This window comes from Penicillium verhagenii (assembly GCF_028828195.1).
Source record: "Penicillium verhagenii strain IBT 33310 chromosome Unknown utg000002l_segment0_segment0, whole genome shotgun sequence".
Lineage (NCBI taxonomy): Eukaryota > Fungi > Ascomycota > Eurotiomycetes > Eurotiales > Aspergillaceae > Penicillium > Penicillium verhagenii.
The window spans coordinates 892,120-905,648 of NW_026643166.1; the positions used below are offsets into that span (position 1 = coordinate 892,120).

General features: G+C 48.3%; 4 protein-coding genes across 4 annotated transcripts; 2 read left to right on the plus strand and 2 right to left on the minus strand.

Annotated features, from left to right (window-relative positions):
• Positions 1 to 644: 644 nt before the first annotated feature.
• On the plus strand, positions 645 to 2,558 carry N7466_000334 (ankyrin repeat domain-containing protein; the record flags this gene model as incomplete). The annotated part of the gene is made up of 1 exon (XM_057159732.1): positions 645 to 2,558. One exon carries the CDS (start codon positions 645 to 647, stop codon positions 2,556 to 2,558), a length of 1,914 nt encoding a protein of 637 aa, XP_057025980.1.
• A 276-nt stretch (positions 2,559 to 2,834) lies between these two features.
• N7466_000335 (uncharacterized protein) lies at positions 2,835 to 3,365 on the minus strand (the record flags this gene model as incomplete). Its single annotated transcript, XM_057159733.1, has 2 exons — positions 2,835 to 2,868; positions 2,893 to 3,365. 2 exons carry the CDS (start codon positions 3,363 to 3,365, stop codon positions 2,835 to 2,837), a joined length of 507 nt encoding a protein of 168 aa, XP_057025981.1.
• A 1,154-nt stretch (positions 3,366 to 4,519) lies between these two features.
• On the plus strand, positions 4,520 to 7,365 carry cdc48 (AAA family ATPase CDC48; the record flags this gene model as incomplete). The annotated part of the gene is made up of 7 exons (XM_057159734.1): positions 4,520 to 4,569; positions 4,623 to 4,650; positions 4,710 to 4,765; positions 4,831 to 5,080; positions 5,161 to 5,962; positions 6,033 to 6,722; positions 6,782 to 7,365. 7 exons carry the CDS (start codon positions 4,520 to 4,522, stop codon positions 7,363 to 7,365), a joined length of 2,460 nt encoding a protein of 819 aa, XP_057025982.1.
• Positions 7,366 to 8,524: 1,159 nt separating this feature from the next.
• On the minus strand, positions 8,525 to 12,178 carry N7466_000337 (GPI inositol-deacylase; the record flags this gene model as incomplete). Its single annotated transcript, XM_057159735.1, has 5 exons — positions 8,525 to 8,753; positions 8,810 to 9,036; positions 9,118 to 9,283; positions 9,343 to 11,540; positions 11,618 to 12,178. 5 exons carry the CDS (start codon positions 12,176 to 12,178, stop codon positions 8,525 to 8,527), a joined length of 3,381 nt encoding a protein of 1,126 aa, XP_057025983.1.
• Positions 12,179 to 13,529: the final 1,351 nt, after the last annotated feature.

Sequence of the window (13,529 nt, forward strand, 5' to 3'; positions counted from 1 at the left end):
TGAAGTTATGACTGCGGCGCCTGTGTGAGATCTTCTGACTGGAGTCCCCATTCTTCTGAACGCCTGTATTCTTTATTTTATGTATGACACTATCCATTGTTTCTACCCTTTCCTAGAACACCGATTGTTCTTCTCTCGTTTGTGATGGTGTCTGTTGTACAGGATTCTTTTTCTGTTCAAGTCTGCAGCGGCAGAGCGATTTATCTAGTGCTTATTCATTATTCACTGTGAGGTGTACAATGCCTTCTAAAACACAGAATTTTCTTTTTTTCACATCTGAACGTAATAATACTATGTTTGACGGCAGGACCCAACTATCTACTATTAGCAAATCAGAATGGGTTCTTCTTCTTTTTCTCACATCTGCATGTGGATGATACATGTCAACATGAGTTGCAAAGCCCAGTAGTGTAAACTCTCAAGTGCTTGGAAGCGACTTTCCCCAAAGGGAATCTTTGGGCACCGAGATTCCACCTGGGCAAGTTGCACTGTGCACATGTGTACTAGTACTTTGTATACCTTTCTGCTTACTTTTTTCACCGCCCCTCCAGCTGGACCTCATTGGAATTACGCCCTACCTACAGAGTATCTTACTGTGCAGCTTATGACCTCGAAGAATTCTAATACGGTATTTAACGGATATCATGAAAGACGTTCAGAAAGACCTCCACAATGCAGTGGCTCGAGGGAGCCTGGACACCATACGTGCTCTGATAGAACAAGGTGCTGATGTCAACACGACACAGCACGATATACTCAAAGACGCCATAGCGCACAATCATGAAGATGTTGTGGACTTGCTTATACCGCACTGCGATCCTGTGCGCTCGTTTGACGCTTTGGAGACTGCCATCTTTCTGGGATTCTACCAAATCGGAGACCGTCTTGTCAAATCTGGGAGGTTTTATCACCCACACCAGTGGAGCTGGGATTCAAAGTACTTGAAGTACATGACATTTCCTGATCGTCACGAAACGAAAATTCTCGAAAATTGGGACCATTTTTTGAGACATCATTGCGAAGAATCGAAAATAAACCCTCTTTACTTTGATTACCTGCTTCTCCTCGCAGCCAAAATCAAAGAAAATCACGATTTCATCAATTTGTTACTCACAGGCTCCAAAAAATGGGGACACAAATTGAACGTCAATTGTAAGATCAAGGTTGAATCTCACTTCGAGACTCCCCTGACTGCTGCTGCTGAGAATGGCAACGATAATGTTCTTCGGCTTCTTGTACACCATCCCGATATCGACTCGACAATATGTGGAAAGAAGGACTGGCCGGCAATTATACACTTGTTGCGAAATGACAACTGGAGGTACAGTCTGGATGTGATAGATGATCTGAAAGTACACATACCCAAAAAGCAGACAGCACTCCATGAGTGGCAAGATGAACTCGAAATCGTCTTTGAAAATGTCATGCGCTCTTACCATCCACTTGCCGTGAAACGTGTGCTTCGTTTTGCTCAGGGCGCAGGGGCTAGAGCTTTGCCATTGATGATAATGGCTGGTGATACAACTGGATTTAATTGGATACTCAACCGTCGGGGGATTAACATGTCCGAGCCGGCCCCTCTGCTATGGAGCCTTCTTTTCAACTACATTGAAGTCAATAATGATTTTGAGTGTCTCGAAACCCTTTTATACGTTGCAGAGCTTTTAGTGAAGGCTGAGATATGGAATCCCGTCTTGCTTCAATGCCTCCGAGCTCGAAACTTTTCTTTTGCTCGGCAATTTTGCTTTTGGCCACCCAATGAGATGACGTTCACACTCTGTGGGATCCTTCCAATAGAAGTATCAAGAATGGCACTTCTAGGGTTTAGACAGGCTTCTGGGGATGTCGCTTTGGTGAAGATATGGATCGACAAGGGGTTTGCTGACAGTGCCCTATGGAACGCTTACCACGACAACTGGCTTACTACAAGCCTTGAAGAAGTGCTTGCTTACCCCGGCATCAATCCAAATCGACCGGATCCTCATTTGGGTGATATCAAAAGACCGGATTTCCCAACAATTAAACATCCATTTTTCCAAGCAGACCAGGACGAAGAAGATGAACGTGTTGATCTTCCATTACGAAAGCCTGCGCCATTCGATGATTATCAGAACCTCCCGCTGCAGGACTACTCATTTCAGTTAATGTTAAAAGAGAGGCACAATAAGAGACACCTGCTCCGAGCTCAACAATCTGCTCTCACTTGGGCAGTGGCGATGCAGAACATTCAACTCGTGGATGTCCTTTTGCGATGTCCTCGGATTAATGTCAACCTTCAAGACCGAAATAATCGAACGCCTCTCATCTTTGCTGTGGCGGTTGGAAACAGCGAGATTTTGAAGAGAATTCTGGCTCGAGAGGATTTGAACATCAATCTACAGGATTATCAAGGACGATCCGCCATATTCTATGCTGCTCAAAGCGGCGATACAGATATCACTCAACTACTCATGCAGACTGGTAGAGTAGATCTGAAGATTCCCGATGCTATGCAACGAACGGCTCTGAGTTTTGCTCTCCAGGAGGGGCATGATGGTGTCGTTGCTTTGCTTGGCTGATTTCATAATTTCCAATTTGATAAAGTGAGTTATAAGGAAGCATGGAAATACCCCATGTATGAATTTTTACCAAGAGAGGAAGAATAAGACGAAGAAGAACCTGTTCAACTGACATTTCATTCCAAGTCTGAAATAGAATCCATGCTGTAGTCCCTCTCCACATACAACATCCATGCATTGTATCCAGACAGACACCTATTTATGCTACAAATGAAAACAATCCTCATGCCCCAGCCAATCAAGCCAGGTGCATGGCTGTTGCTTTTCAACTCTTTTTCAATTGCCCCATTCACGTACTTCGACGCTGGATCTATTTTGGGATTGGGAAATATACCGATAAAATGGGCTGTTCAGAAACTTTCCAATACACAAGGAAGAATCAGAAACACGAGTCATTCCTTGTGTAGAATCGGTCCAAGTAAAAGCCCCAGCATCCACAGTATGAAGCTGATGCATCTGATCTGCATCTTTCTCACATATTTCCACCTGGACACTGGTAAGATGCATCAATCCTGCCTCGAATTCGTAGAGAGCATTTCGTTGCTGCTCATTGAGGTTGAATATAAGCATTCCCTCCACAATAGCTTTTGGATCTGAAGAAGGCGTGATGACAGGCGAACTCGATTCAGCGTATTGATGTAATTGATAGCCGGATATTGTGGCTTGGGTCATGGAGTTGTGGATTTCGCAGCGTTGTTCCATGCCGATGTAATATTTTAAGACAGTGGGAAGCATGAGAACCCCATACACAAATCGTGGGGAGCTTCCTGGTCGCTTGAGGAAGCGTGACACATCCTTTTCGGACATTGTGTTGCTTAGCGCTAGCTTGAAATCGGTCGGATACCAGGTCTTCAGTTCCATATTCAACCTCAGGAGAGATTTCACAACTATGAGACAGGTTTCAATGCTGTAACCTATCACGAACGATTGGAAGCTGTTGCAGCGTAAGGTTTGGTAATGAACTGTCGAAGTGACGATAGCGAAAGTGTTTCCAAGGACAATTTAGATAGGTTGGTTGCCAGATAGGAGCAAAATTCTGTTCTAATTTGGTGACGAGGGAATTAATCAACCATTCCTTGCTCTGGGGTATAAGTGTAGGCGTAGACGATCTAGACTGTGAGTATGAGAGAGGAGCCACAGAGAGACTGCGCCTGGGCGAAATAACGACTGAAGAGCCTCATAATTACCAACAAGGAGAGCGCCATACAATGTGAGCAAAGGCCCCGACATCACTTTGGGTTATCCTTGGATGGTTAACCGTGGTTTCAGGGGGAAGAAAGGCCGAGGAAAGGTATAGTTCTGCGCCCGCGGGTGCCTGCCAGGCTAGGTAGAAGGCAGAAAGCGCAGGTGAGATCACCCGGGTAAGAACATAGTAAGTCATTAAGTATTCCGTCAATGGGTATGATTCCGTATGGAACTGAAATGCCAATAATAACCCGGGGTAATACTACTCCATAGTGGACACCGACTATTATTGATCTATTGATCTGTTGATCCATATTGATTTTGGAACTAACTGAACAAAGTAGTCTAAGGACTCCATAGTACCAATCCAGTTATAATTTAATTATATTTAGTTATATTTAATCAAAAATGACCAGTAAATCAGGCATCTCAGGCAGTCAAGATCGACCAAGTTCCATCACATTCGCTGGTGGCGGACTCCAATTCGCTGACATAACGGTCCACCGCTTACCTCATCACATATCGTCACTCGATGAGTACCTGGGAGCTCTCCGAACCAACCTCCATCTCTTACTTTCCCACCAGGTCGTCTTGTTGATTCCCCCCCCCCAAGTGTTAATTTGACACTTTTCCATCTTTCTATCGTTCATTCGATTTTCTGTTTTTTCTTGTTCACCTCAAGCTGCTCCCCAGCTTGGCTGTGAACACTTGATCTTTCCCGCTTCTCTCAAGCTTCGTCTTCCCATCAACCTGCCACATATCTCAGATCCTTCAAGATGTCTGCAGAGCCGGATCACACTCACGATAAGAAGAGGGTCAACCTCCAGTATGCTACATCTGAATCCATCCTTTATCGCCTCGTAACTAACATTGGACTAGGGATGCCTCGGGCGCCGAGAAGAAAGAGGTTAGACTAGCGCACACCCGGCAACTCGCAACATATCGGGAGACTGACGGAATAAACAGGAGCTTGACACCGCAACTGCCATTCTCAAGAAGAAGAAGAAGCCCAACTCTTTGATGTAAGAGATTCGATTGAGGCCATGAGCCCGATTTGCGGGGACAAAACTGACAGCCTTTCCAATAGTGTGACTGATGCCGTCAACGATGACAACTCCGTTATTGCCCTTTCCAACAACACCATGGAGACTCTCCAGCTCTTCCGTGGTGACACAGTCCTCGTGAAGGGCAAGAAGCGCAAGGACACTGTACTGATCGTCCTGGCCGATGACGACCTGGATGATGGTAGTGCCCGCATCAACCGCGTTGTCCGACACAACCTCCGCGTCAAGCACGGTGACGTTATTACCGTTCACCCTTGCCCCGATATCAAATATGTGAGTCTAGAATTCGAGCTATTCCTTGGTCCTGACAATCCATTCTTTTCATTCGAGTGCTAATCTGAATGTCGCACCAGGCCAAGCGCATTGCCGTCCTTCCCATCGCCGATACCATTGAGGGCCTGACCGGATCCATTTTCGATGTCTTCCTCGCCCCCTACTTCCGCGAGGCTTACCGACCTGTGCGCCAAGGAGATCTCTTCACTGTGCGAGGAGGTATGCGCCAAGTCGAGTTTAAGGTCGTTGAGGTGGACCCCCCAGAGTACGGTATCGTTGCACAGGACACAGTTATTCACTGCGACGGTGAGCCCATTCAAAGGGAGGATGAGGAAGGTAACCTCAATGAGGTCGGCTATGACGATATCGGTGGCTGCCGCAAACAGATGGCCCAGATTCGTGAACTTGTTGAGCTGCCCCTCCGCCACCCTCAGCTGTTCCAGACTCTGGGTGTCAAGGCGCCCCGTGGTATTCTTATGTATGGCCCCCCCGGTACCGGTAAGACTTTGATGGCTCGTGCAGTCGCCAACGAGACCGGAGCATTCTTCTTCTTAATAAACGGACCTGAGATCATGTCCAAAATGGCTGGCGAGTCCGAATCGAACTTGCGCAAGGCTTTCGAGGAGGCCGAGAAGAACTCACCCGCCATTATCTTCATTGATGAGATCGACTCTATTGCCCCCAAGCGTGAGAAGACCAACGGTGAAGTTGAGCGTCGTGTTGTTTCTCAGCTTCTGACTCTCATGGACGGCATGAAGTCCCGTTCCAACGTTGTGGTTATGGCTGCTACTAACCGCCCCAACTCCATTGATCCTGCCCTTCGTCGTTTCGGTCGTTTCGATCGTGAGGTGGACATTGGTATTCCTGACCCAACTGGTCGTCGTACGTGCTTCCTGAAATCTCCCTTTTGTTTTCTCTAATTTACACGACTAACCACACTGGTTTGATTTAGTCGAGATTCTGCAAATTCACACCAAGAACATGAAGCTCGGCGATGACGTTGATCTCGAGACCCTCGCCGCTGAGACTCACGGTTACGTCGGTTCCGATTTGGCCTCGCTCTGTTCCGAAGCCGCCATGCAACAAATTCGTGAGAAGATGGATCTCATTGATCTTGATGAGGATACTATCGATGCCGAGGTTCTTGACTCTCTTGGTGTTACCATGGAGAACTTCCGCTACTCCCTCGGTGTTTCCAACCCCTCTGCCCTTCGCGAGGTTGCTGTGGTCGAAGTTCCCAACGTTCGCTGGGACGACATTGGTGGTCTGGAGGAGGTCAAGCGCGAGCTTATCGAGAGCGTGCAGTACCCTGTGGATCACCCTGAGATGTTCACCAAGTTTGGTCTCAGCCCTTCAAGAGGTGTTCTCTTCTACGGACCTCCTGGTACCGGTAAGACCATGTTGGCTAAGGCTGTCGCCAACGAGTGTGCTGCCAACTTCATCTCCATCAAGGGTCCTGAGTTGCTGAGCATGTGGTTCGGTGAGTCGGAGAGCAACATCCGTGACATCTTCGACAAGGCTCGTGCTGCGGCTCCTTGCGTTGTGTTCCTTGACGAGTTGGACTCTATTGCCAAGTCCCGTGGTGGTTCCGTCGGTGATGCCGGTGGTGCTTCCGACCGTGTTGTCAACCAGCTCTTGACTGGTAAGTATCTTCAATACCTCTTATATCCATAAATTCTTTTTTACTAACACCCATTTCAGAGATGGATGGCATGACCTCCAAGAAGAACGTCTTCGTTATTGGTGCCACTAACCGTCCCGAGCAACTCGATGCTGCCCTTGTTCGTCCCGGTCGTCTCGACACCCTTGTCTACGTTCCTCTGCCCGACCAGGAGTCTCGTGCTGGTATCCTCAAGGCCCAGCTCCGCAAGACCCCTGTCGCCGGAGATGTCGACCTGGACTTCATTGCCAGCAAGACCCACGGTTTCTCCGGTGCCGATCTTGGATTCGTTACCCAGCGTGCCGTCAAGCTCGCTATTAAGGAGGCCATCACCGCCGACATTGACCGCATCAAGGCTCGCGAGGCTGCTGGTGAGGACGTCACCATGGATGATGATGAGGCCATGGAAGACACCGTGTCTGAGCTCACCAAGGCTCACTTTGAGGAGGCCATGAAGTCTGCTCGTCGCTCCGTTAGCGACGTTGAGATCCGCCGCTACGAGGCTTTTGCCCAGAGCCTTAAGAACTCTGGAGGCAGCAGCTTCTTCCGCTTCCCCGAGGCCGGGGAGGTCCAGAACAACGACACGTTCGGCGAAGCCGGCAATGATGACAGCCTCTACGACTAAATGGGTTCCGCTTTGAATTTTATTGCTATTGTTGACGATATCTTTGTTCGACCATTCCAGTCACCATTGGGGCTTTTCCTGCGCTTAATCAAGATTCGTCGTTAGTTAGATGATTGTTTCTCTTAGAGTAGGGAATTCGCTGAGAACTGTAGTGGTCTTATTTCTTTTTTTTACCCCCCAGAATCTTCTCGGTCTTCAAACCTGGTTATCTCTGCCTTATACAATGTGTCATAATTGCCATAATCGCCAATTAGTAGAGAAGTTTCATGATTTACTCTTATCTGCATCTTGTGCAGTGCTACAGTGTAGTCTAGTAGTCTCATAGACTGCAATGTGTACTTTGAGATCAAAGGTTGATTCACTACTCAAGTGCTAGTACCTTTACTAGTAGTAAGTATTCCATCGGGCACTGACACTCAACATTTGAAGCTTGGTTCATCAGAATAATTCATGATCTATGCATTTATAGTAGACATCAAAGAGTACGGTTCCACAGAACAGTGCCAGAAATAAAAAAGACAATTAGTATGTGGGATGCTCGACCGAATTCTATCAACCACCCAAACGAATACAAGAAAGTCCACAGCATCTGCCCAGCCTTGAAACACCCCAGAAAATCTATGTCCAGTTCACGAAGACGGAGAGAAAACACAAAACTTGGAATCGAGGTATATACACATGACCGCCGGTCCTGGGAGATCCAGTCCAAACCATGATAGGGGTCGAGTGGGATCTGATCTATCACAGCTCCTTGAACGAGAAGTAACCTCAGACAGATAGATATGCATGCACACGCAAAAAGGGAGGGAATGGGATCTCATTCTCAAAACGTGGCCGAGGGAAACAATGGGACCAACCAGGTCGTGATGTAGCAGTAGCAGATAGGTATTCCTGGGGAGCGAGCACAAGCGCCACCAGGGTTGTTGCTGAATTTCTAATCGTTCCTGGGAGGTAGGAAGGGAGGAAGGGGTAAGGGTAAGGAGGAAAGGAGGGAAGGAAGGGTGGCGTGAGACGACGAGGATGGATGGTCATCCCGGATTGTGCTGTACAAACAAGTAAAATAAGATAAACAAAACGCTCAAACTCCATTCCCAGATGCGTAGCGCCGAAGCGGAATCAACAAGGTTCAAAGACTATTAAAATTGACTTTTTCTTTTTCTCATGGCTTCTTCTTGACGTGGCGACTTCCAGTTTCAGAGGGGAGCTCGTCGCCATCGATGATACGCCACAGACGCCGCGGGGAAAAGTTATTGCCGAATAAGTAAATACCGACGAACCATGCTGCCAGGAGGTTGGCAAGATGGTGGAGCAGGTATGCGTAGGTGACTCCGTAGACCGCCGAGTACATGGCGATCGCAAAGAAGATCACTGAGGTGACATGTTTGAAGCTGAGAATGTTAGTGTAAGCCCTAGCAGAGCGGCCAGAGAGGATATATGGACATACCGAGTAGTGATGCGTGGAATCATAGCGCCACTGGTCATGGTCTCAACCAGGAGAAGGAATGGCATGATAGACAGAACGTTGTGATGGGAAGAGAAAGGCATGAACCAGTGCACCACGAGATTGTGGGCCCAGACTAGGAGAACCAGGACGTTGATAGGTAGAATCCATAGCATGAGAATTAGGATGGAGTGGGCGTAATTGCCGAAGTTGAGGTGAGAGGAGGATCGCTGCAGCAGAGGTTAGAATCTTACTTATCTTCCTTTCTTTTTCATTCTGGGTATGGGTTTGGAAGGGGAAAAGAAACATACTGTTTCCTTAACGTGCCACTGGGCACGCACACACGTCGCAAGCTGCACAATACAGGCCACCATGTAGGCAAACTGATACGGAATGATTGTGGAAACGAGGATCAGCAAGATTGCAGTGTGTATGACACGTCGCCGAGGCGTAGGAGTACTGAAGATCGGGAGACTCCTATCAGTTGTTAGCAAATAACCCTAAAAAGATACATGGCACGGGGGAAAAGCACTCACCCTCGGTCTTCGCGTCTAATATAACCCGACTTGCTGTTAACAGCTCCATACATCAAAGAGAAGATATTAACCAAGAAAAGAGCCACATAGTTGACCAATACACAGGCGCCAACACTAATGGCTCCAAAAATTGGAACAAGGAACCAGAAGAACGCGTCTTGTGATCCCAATAGAAGATCGTTTTTGGTGAAATCGACGGGACTTTCCGTAGAATTTGTTCGGAAATGGAATGGGTCATCGGATTGGGGAAGCGCCTTAGAGGTAGCGAGGGAAGACGCCAAGAGCGACATAGCTACCAATAGAAGGGGGAGAGAAGTGCGCAAAGCTCGATCGAGTCCGTCATTGAAGGGAATGAAATAACCCGTCTCGTCGTAAACCTGGAATTGTTTGCGGAGCACGAGGGCCACAACCAGCAATGGGAATGCCGCAAAGATGGTGCGGTATCGCATCACAAGCTCACCGAGACTGCTCTTAATGTCAACCTGCAGCGAGATATCAACCGTAGATCCGGAGCTTGGGTCAGTCCACAATTGGAATGACACGCCGTTCTGCGCGGCCAGGTCGCGGAGAGGAGGCGGCATGAACGGAGCAGCACCGTGAAGATTGACATTGACCTGGTCAACATTCACAAAGAACTTAGATTCATGAGGATCAGCAATAGACTGTCTCAACAGTGGAGCAAAAAGCTCGTCCTGTTGAGGATGTCTTGTGATTTTAAGACGGTAATCCAAAAGACTGGAGTACAACGCTGGGATCTTGACCTCGGTGAGCATGGGTCGATTGGCAGGGAGTCGCATTTTAATTCCTGCGCTCAGCAAACTACCCAATCCCACCTTGGCACGAATCACTGAGTCCGAGCTATCAGAAAATTCAGCAACCAAGAAGCCTGGAGCCGGCACGCTGGCCTTGTCCACAACGGCTACAAATTGATGTTCTGCTAGACTCTCTAGATCGTATTGGAGATAGGAGAATGGTGGCACACGGTCATAAGCGTGCTTCGACGAAGGGGTAGAAGCAGGCAAATGAATCACATCTCCTGATGCACTCTTACAGGCCATTCGGGTGGATCCCGCGGTGCCACCCGAGAAATCCATGTTCATGGAGAAAATATTTGAACGGCCATTGTTCAGAGGAAAGACGCTGCAAAAGAGAACTTCGATGCTGCTCTTAGCACCAATTCCTTGGTCGGTGATAAGGGTGAACTTCTTGCCTGCAACACCCTGGGGTGGAATCGGCAGAAGGCGAACATCCGGACCGTGTCGCTGGCCCACTTCACGCAAGATAAGCCGTTGACCTAAAGCAAGGATGGTGTTTGCGTTGTCCTCGAGAGTTAAGAGCGTATTGGGTTCTTTTTGAGCAAGGGTTCTCTCAGAAACATCTTCCAAGCCAGTCAAGTACCACCGCTTAAGCTCCCGCATACGCTCTGCCCGGGGCTTTGTTTGAGTCGGACGTCGAGCATCGATAATTTCGAAAAGCGACTTGATGATGGCTTTGCGGAATTGATCACACCAAGTGATCGACAAATGATCATTGCCAATCCACACGTCGGGAATTGAAGATGTGAACACCGTAAACCCGTGTGTTTCTGGTACAAGAGAAGAAATACTGGTGTAGTCAGACGGTACTACGGTATCGCGCGAGCCACCCGCGATGGAAACCAAAGTAACATGCCATAATGGATTGTTGTTGGCCCAAGTCTGCGAGTAAGCCTCACGCCAGTAGTCGTTGATTTGTTTATAAGTGTGGACGATGTCGGAGTCAAACGATACCGGGGGTCTCGCATGCGGCGCAGACATGGTAATAATCGTGTTGATCGAGTTAGCCTGGTAGTTAGCCATCGTCAAGACGGTGCGTGCGACAATTCCACCCATCGAGTGTCCAATCAAAATCACAGCACTCGGGTCTGGCAGTCCGGGGTCTCGTCGAGTCCGTTGGGGGTCATGGTAGAGTGAGAGAATGTATGCAATCGCTTCATTCACATACTCTGCCTGGTCCAACAAGGTCTGTCCGTGAAAAGCGGCCATATCCTCATTGAAATCCACCATGAAGAAATCCAAGCTCCGGGTGCCGGCCGCATGTCGCTCCTCATCGTGTCGTACCACATCGTAGTAATGCCGTGACGCCTCCGCAGCCAGAGACCGGACCTGTCGGTAACTGCCCGCGTTTCCGGGAAGGAAGAGAACCGGTACACCGTTTAACTGGGAAGCAAGAAAAAAAAAAGATAGAAAGTCAGCTCATGTCCCCTCCGCCCCGTTAACAATCAAATGATTCTTACCCCAATGTTATCCTGGGTATATGGATCTACACCCTCCTCCCGATAGAGGAATAAATTATACTTGCTCGCGAACCGGGTATGCTCCGTATCGAATTCCACCATACGAATAAACGTCGGGCTCATCATCGGTACCCCACAGCCATCTCCTCCGGTATGCCGACCGGTGAACGAGTGGACGACGGATAACAAGAACGCGATGGCGGCGAAGGTGGTGCAAATGGTAAGAATAGATAACGACCAGGGGCTGCGCTGTCGGGATTGGCGCGCGCGACGGCCCTCAGGGGAGGGGGCCTCCATGGGAAGCCTCGGGGAGCCCAATGGCATGGGTTTGGTATCGTTGGACGGCTGAGTTGAAGGTGTGCGCCACAGGCTTGAGTTCCGCGAGCGCGGCGTGGAGCTACCGTTGTCTCGGCGAAGATCAAAACTGGTACCGTGACGAGCTATCTGGGACCGCGATTTATCGTTTGGGGCGTCGATGGCATTGGAGCCATGATCGTCTGACCGAGCCGAGGAATCTTCAGTGTCGTCCGCGACAGGGGAGCCAGACGAACGTCTGTGCATTGGAGGAGGCGGAGTAGGGACTCATCCAGCACAGGGGGATTCGATCTTGGCAGTCCGAAGCGCGACCTCACACTGGTCGAACAGATTCAAACAGGGAAGGAGGGGGGAAGGGAAGGGGCGACTGGAATGCGGTCGGAGAGGATAGGTAGGAGAGGTTCGAGTGTTCCCGAGAACGTTTCGGGGGTTAGAGCGAGAGATGGAGTTCCCGGCTCAGACTTGGCGTTTTCTTTTGGCCCTGGCATCCGAGAAAAGATGTACAATAGTCCCTTATAATACTGTAACAAGTCCCTTCTCTTTTTTTGATTTTCTCTAATTCTTTTCTAACAGGTTTGTCGGGAGGTGTGGAGTAAAAATAAAAGGGTATCAGTGGGACAGGTACAAGGAACCGGTTGACTGCGGAAAAGACGGTAGTATATTGAAGTTGCTTTGAACAAGATTTTTTTTTTCCGGGAGAAGAGATAAACCAAGTAGAAGAAGCTTGAAAGGGATCTGGGGTAGTAGATCGTAATGATCTTTGGCTATAGCTCCCCTTCAATCTTCTACAACTTTGAACTGACTCTACTCCATAAGGCCCAGACGGAAACGGTATCGTACAGGCTTGGCAGTGTGGAGGTAAGATTAAAGACCCTCTTTCCCGAGACATTTTGATAGGGAAAACACATTGAAGTAAATGAAGTATGTATTATACCCATCACTTTACAGGCATTACAGGCATTATTCTCGCAATGCCGTGTTGTAAGCTAAATTCAACTACTGGGAACATTCCTCTGGTTCACACCAGGCAGCCATATAAAATCTCAGGGCTTGACCACGTACCTGCAGGACGCGTATGTCACACAAGTATAGATAATAAATTGAAATATTAAAAAGATTACCATATAGCCTTCAAAGTTCAGCCACTCCCAAATCCGCATTAAGTAAAAAGCTATCACTTCAATGTTGGACACCATGAACCCCTTATAACCAATAATTTGGTCGGATGGCGTGACCTGGGATAGACCTGGTGGTAGCTTGAGAGTCAAAACATTCGGGATGCAGCCGATCAGATTGGGTAAGATATTGGCTCTTTCTAGTGGTCAGTTCAAATGTTGGGATTCTGACAGTGCGGGGGTTTCAAATGTTTGGTGACTTGGTCAATTTCATTGCCTCATAAAATCATCGTCCCTTCCAACCTCCAGCGCTTCTCCCCTTGACTTTTCATCGATAGACGTGACAACCATGCAAAGTCATCACTAGTGATACCATAAATCACTGTGTATTCTGGAAAATGGCCCAGTCTCTACTTGATCCCGTCGTAGCTCTTCTTTGATGTGTGAGTATTCCTTCCTTACAAAGTTTCCCCAGAGAACAA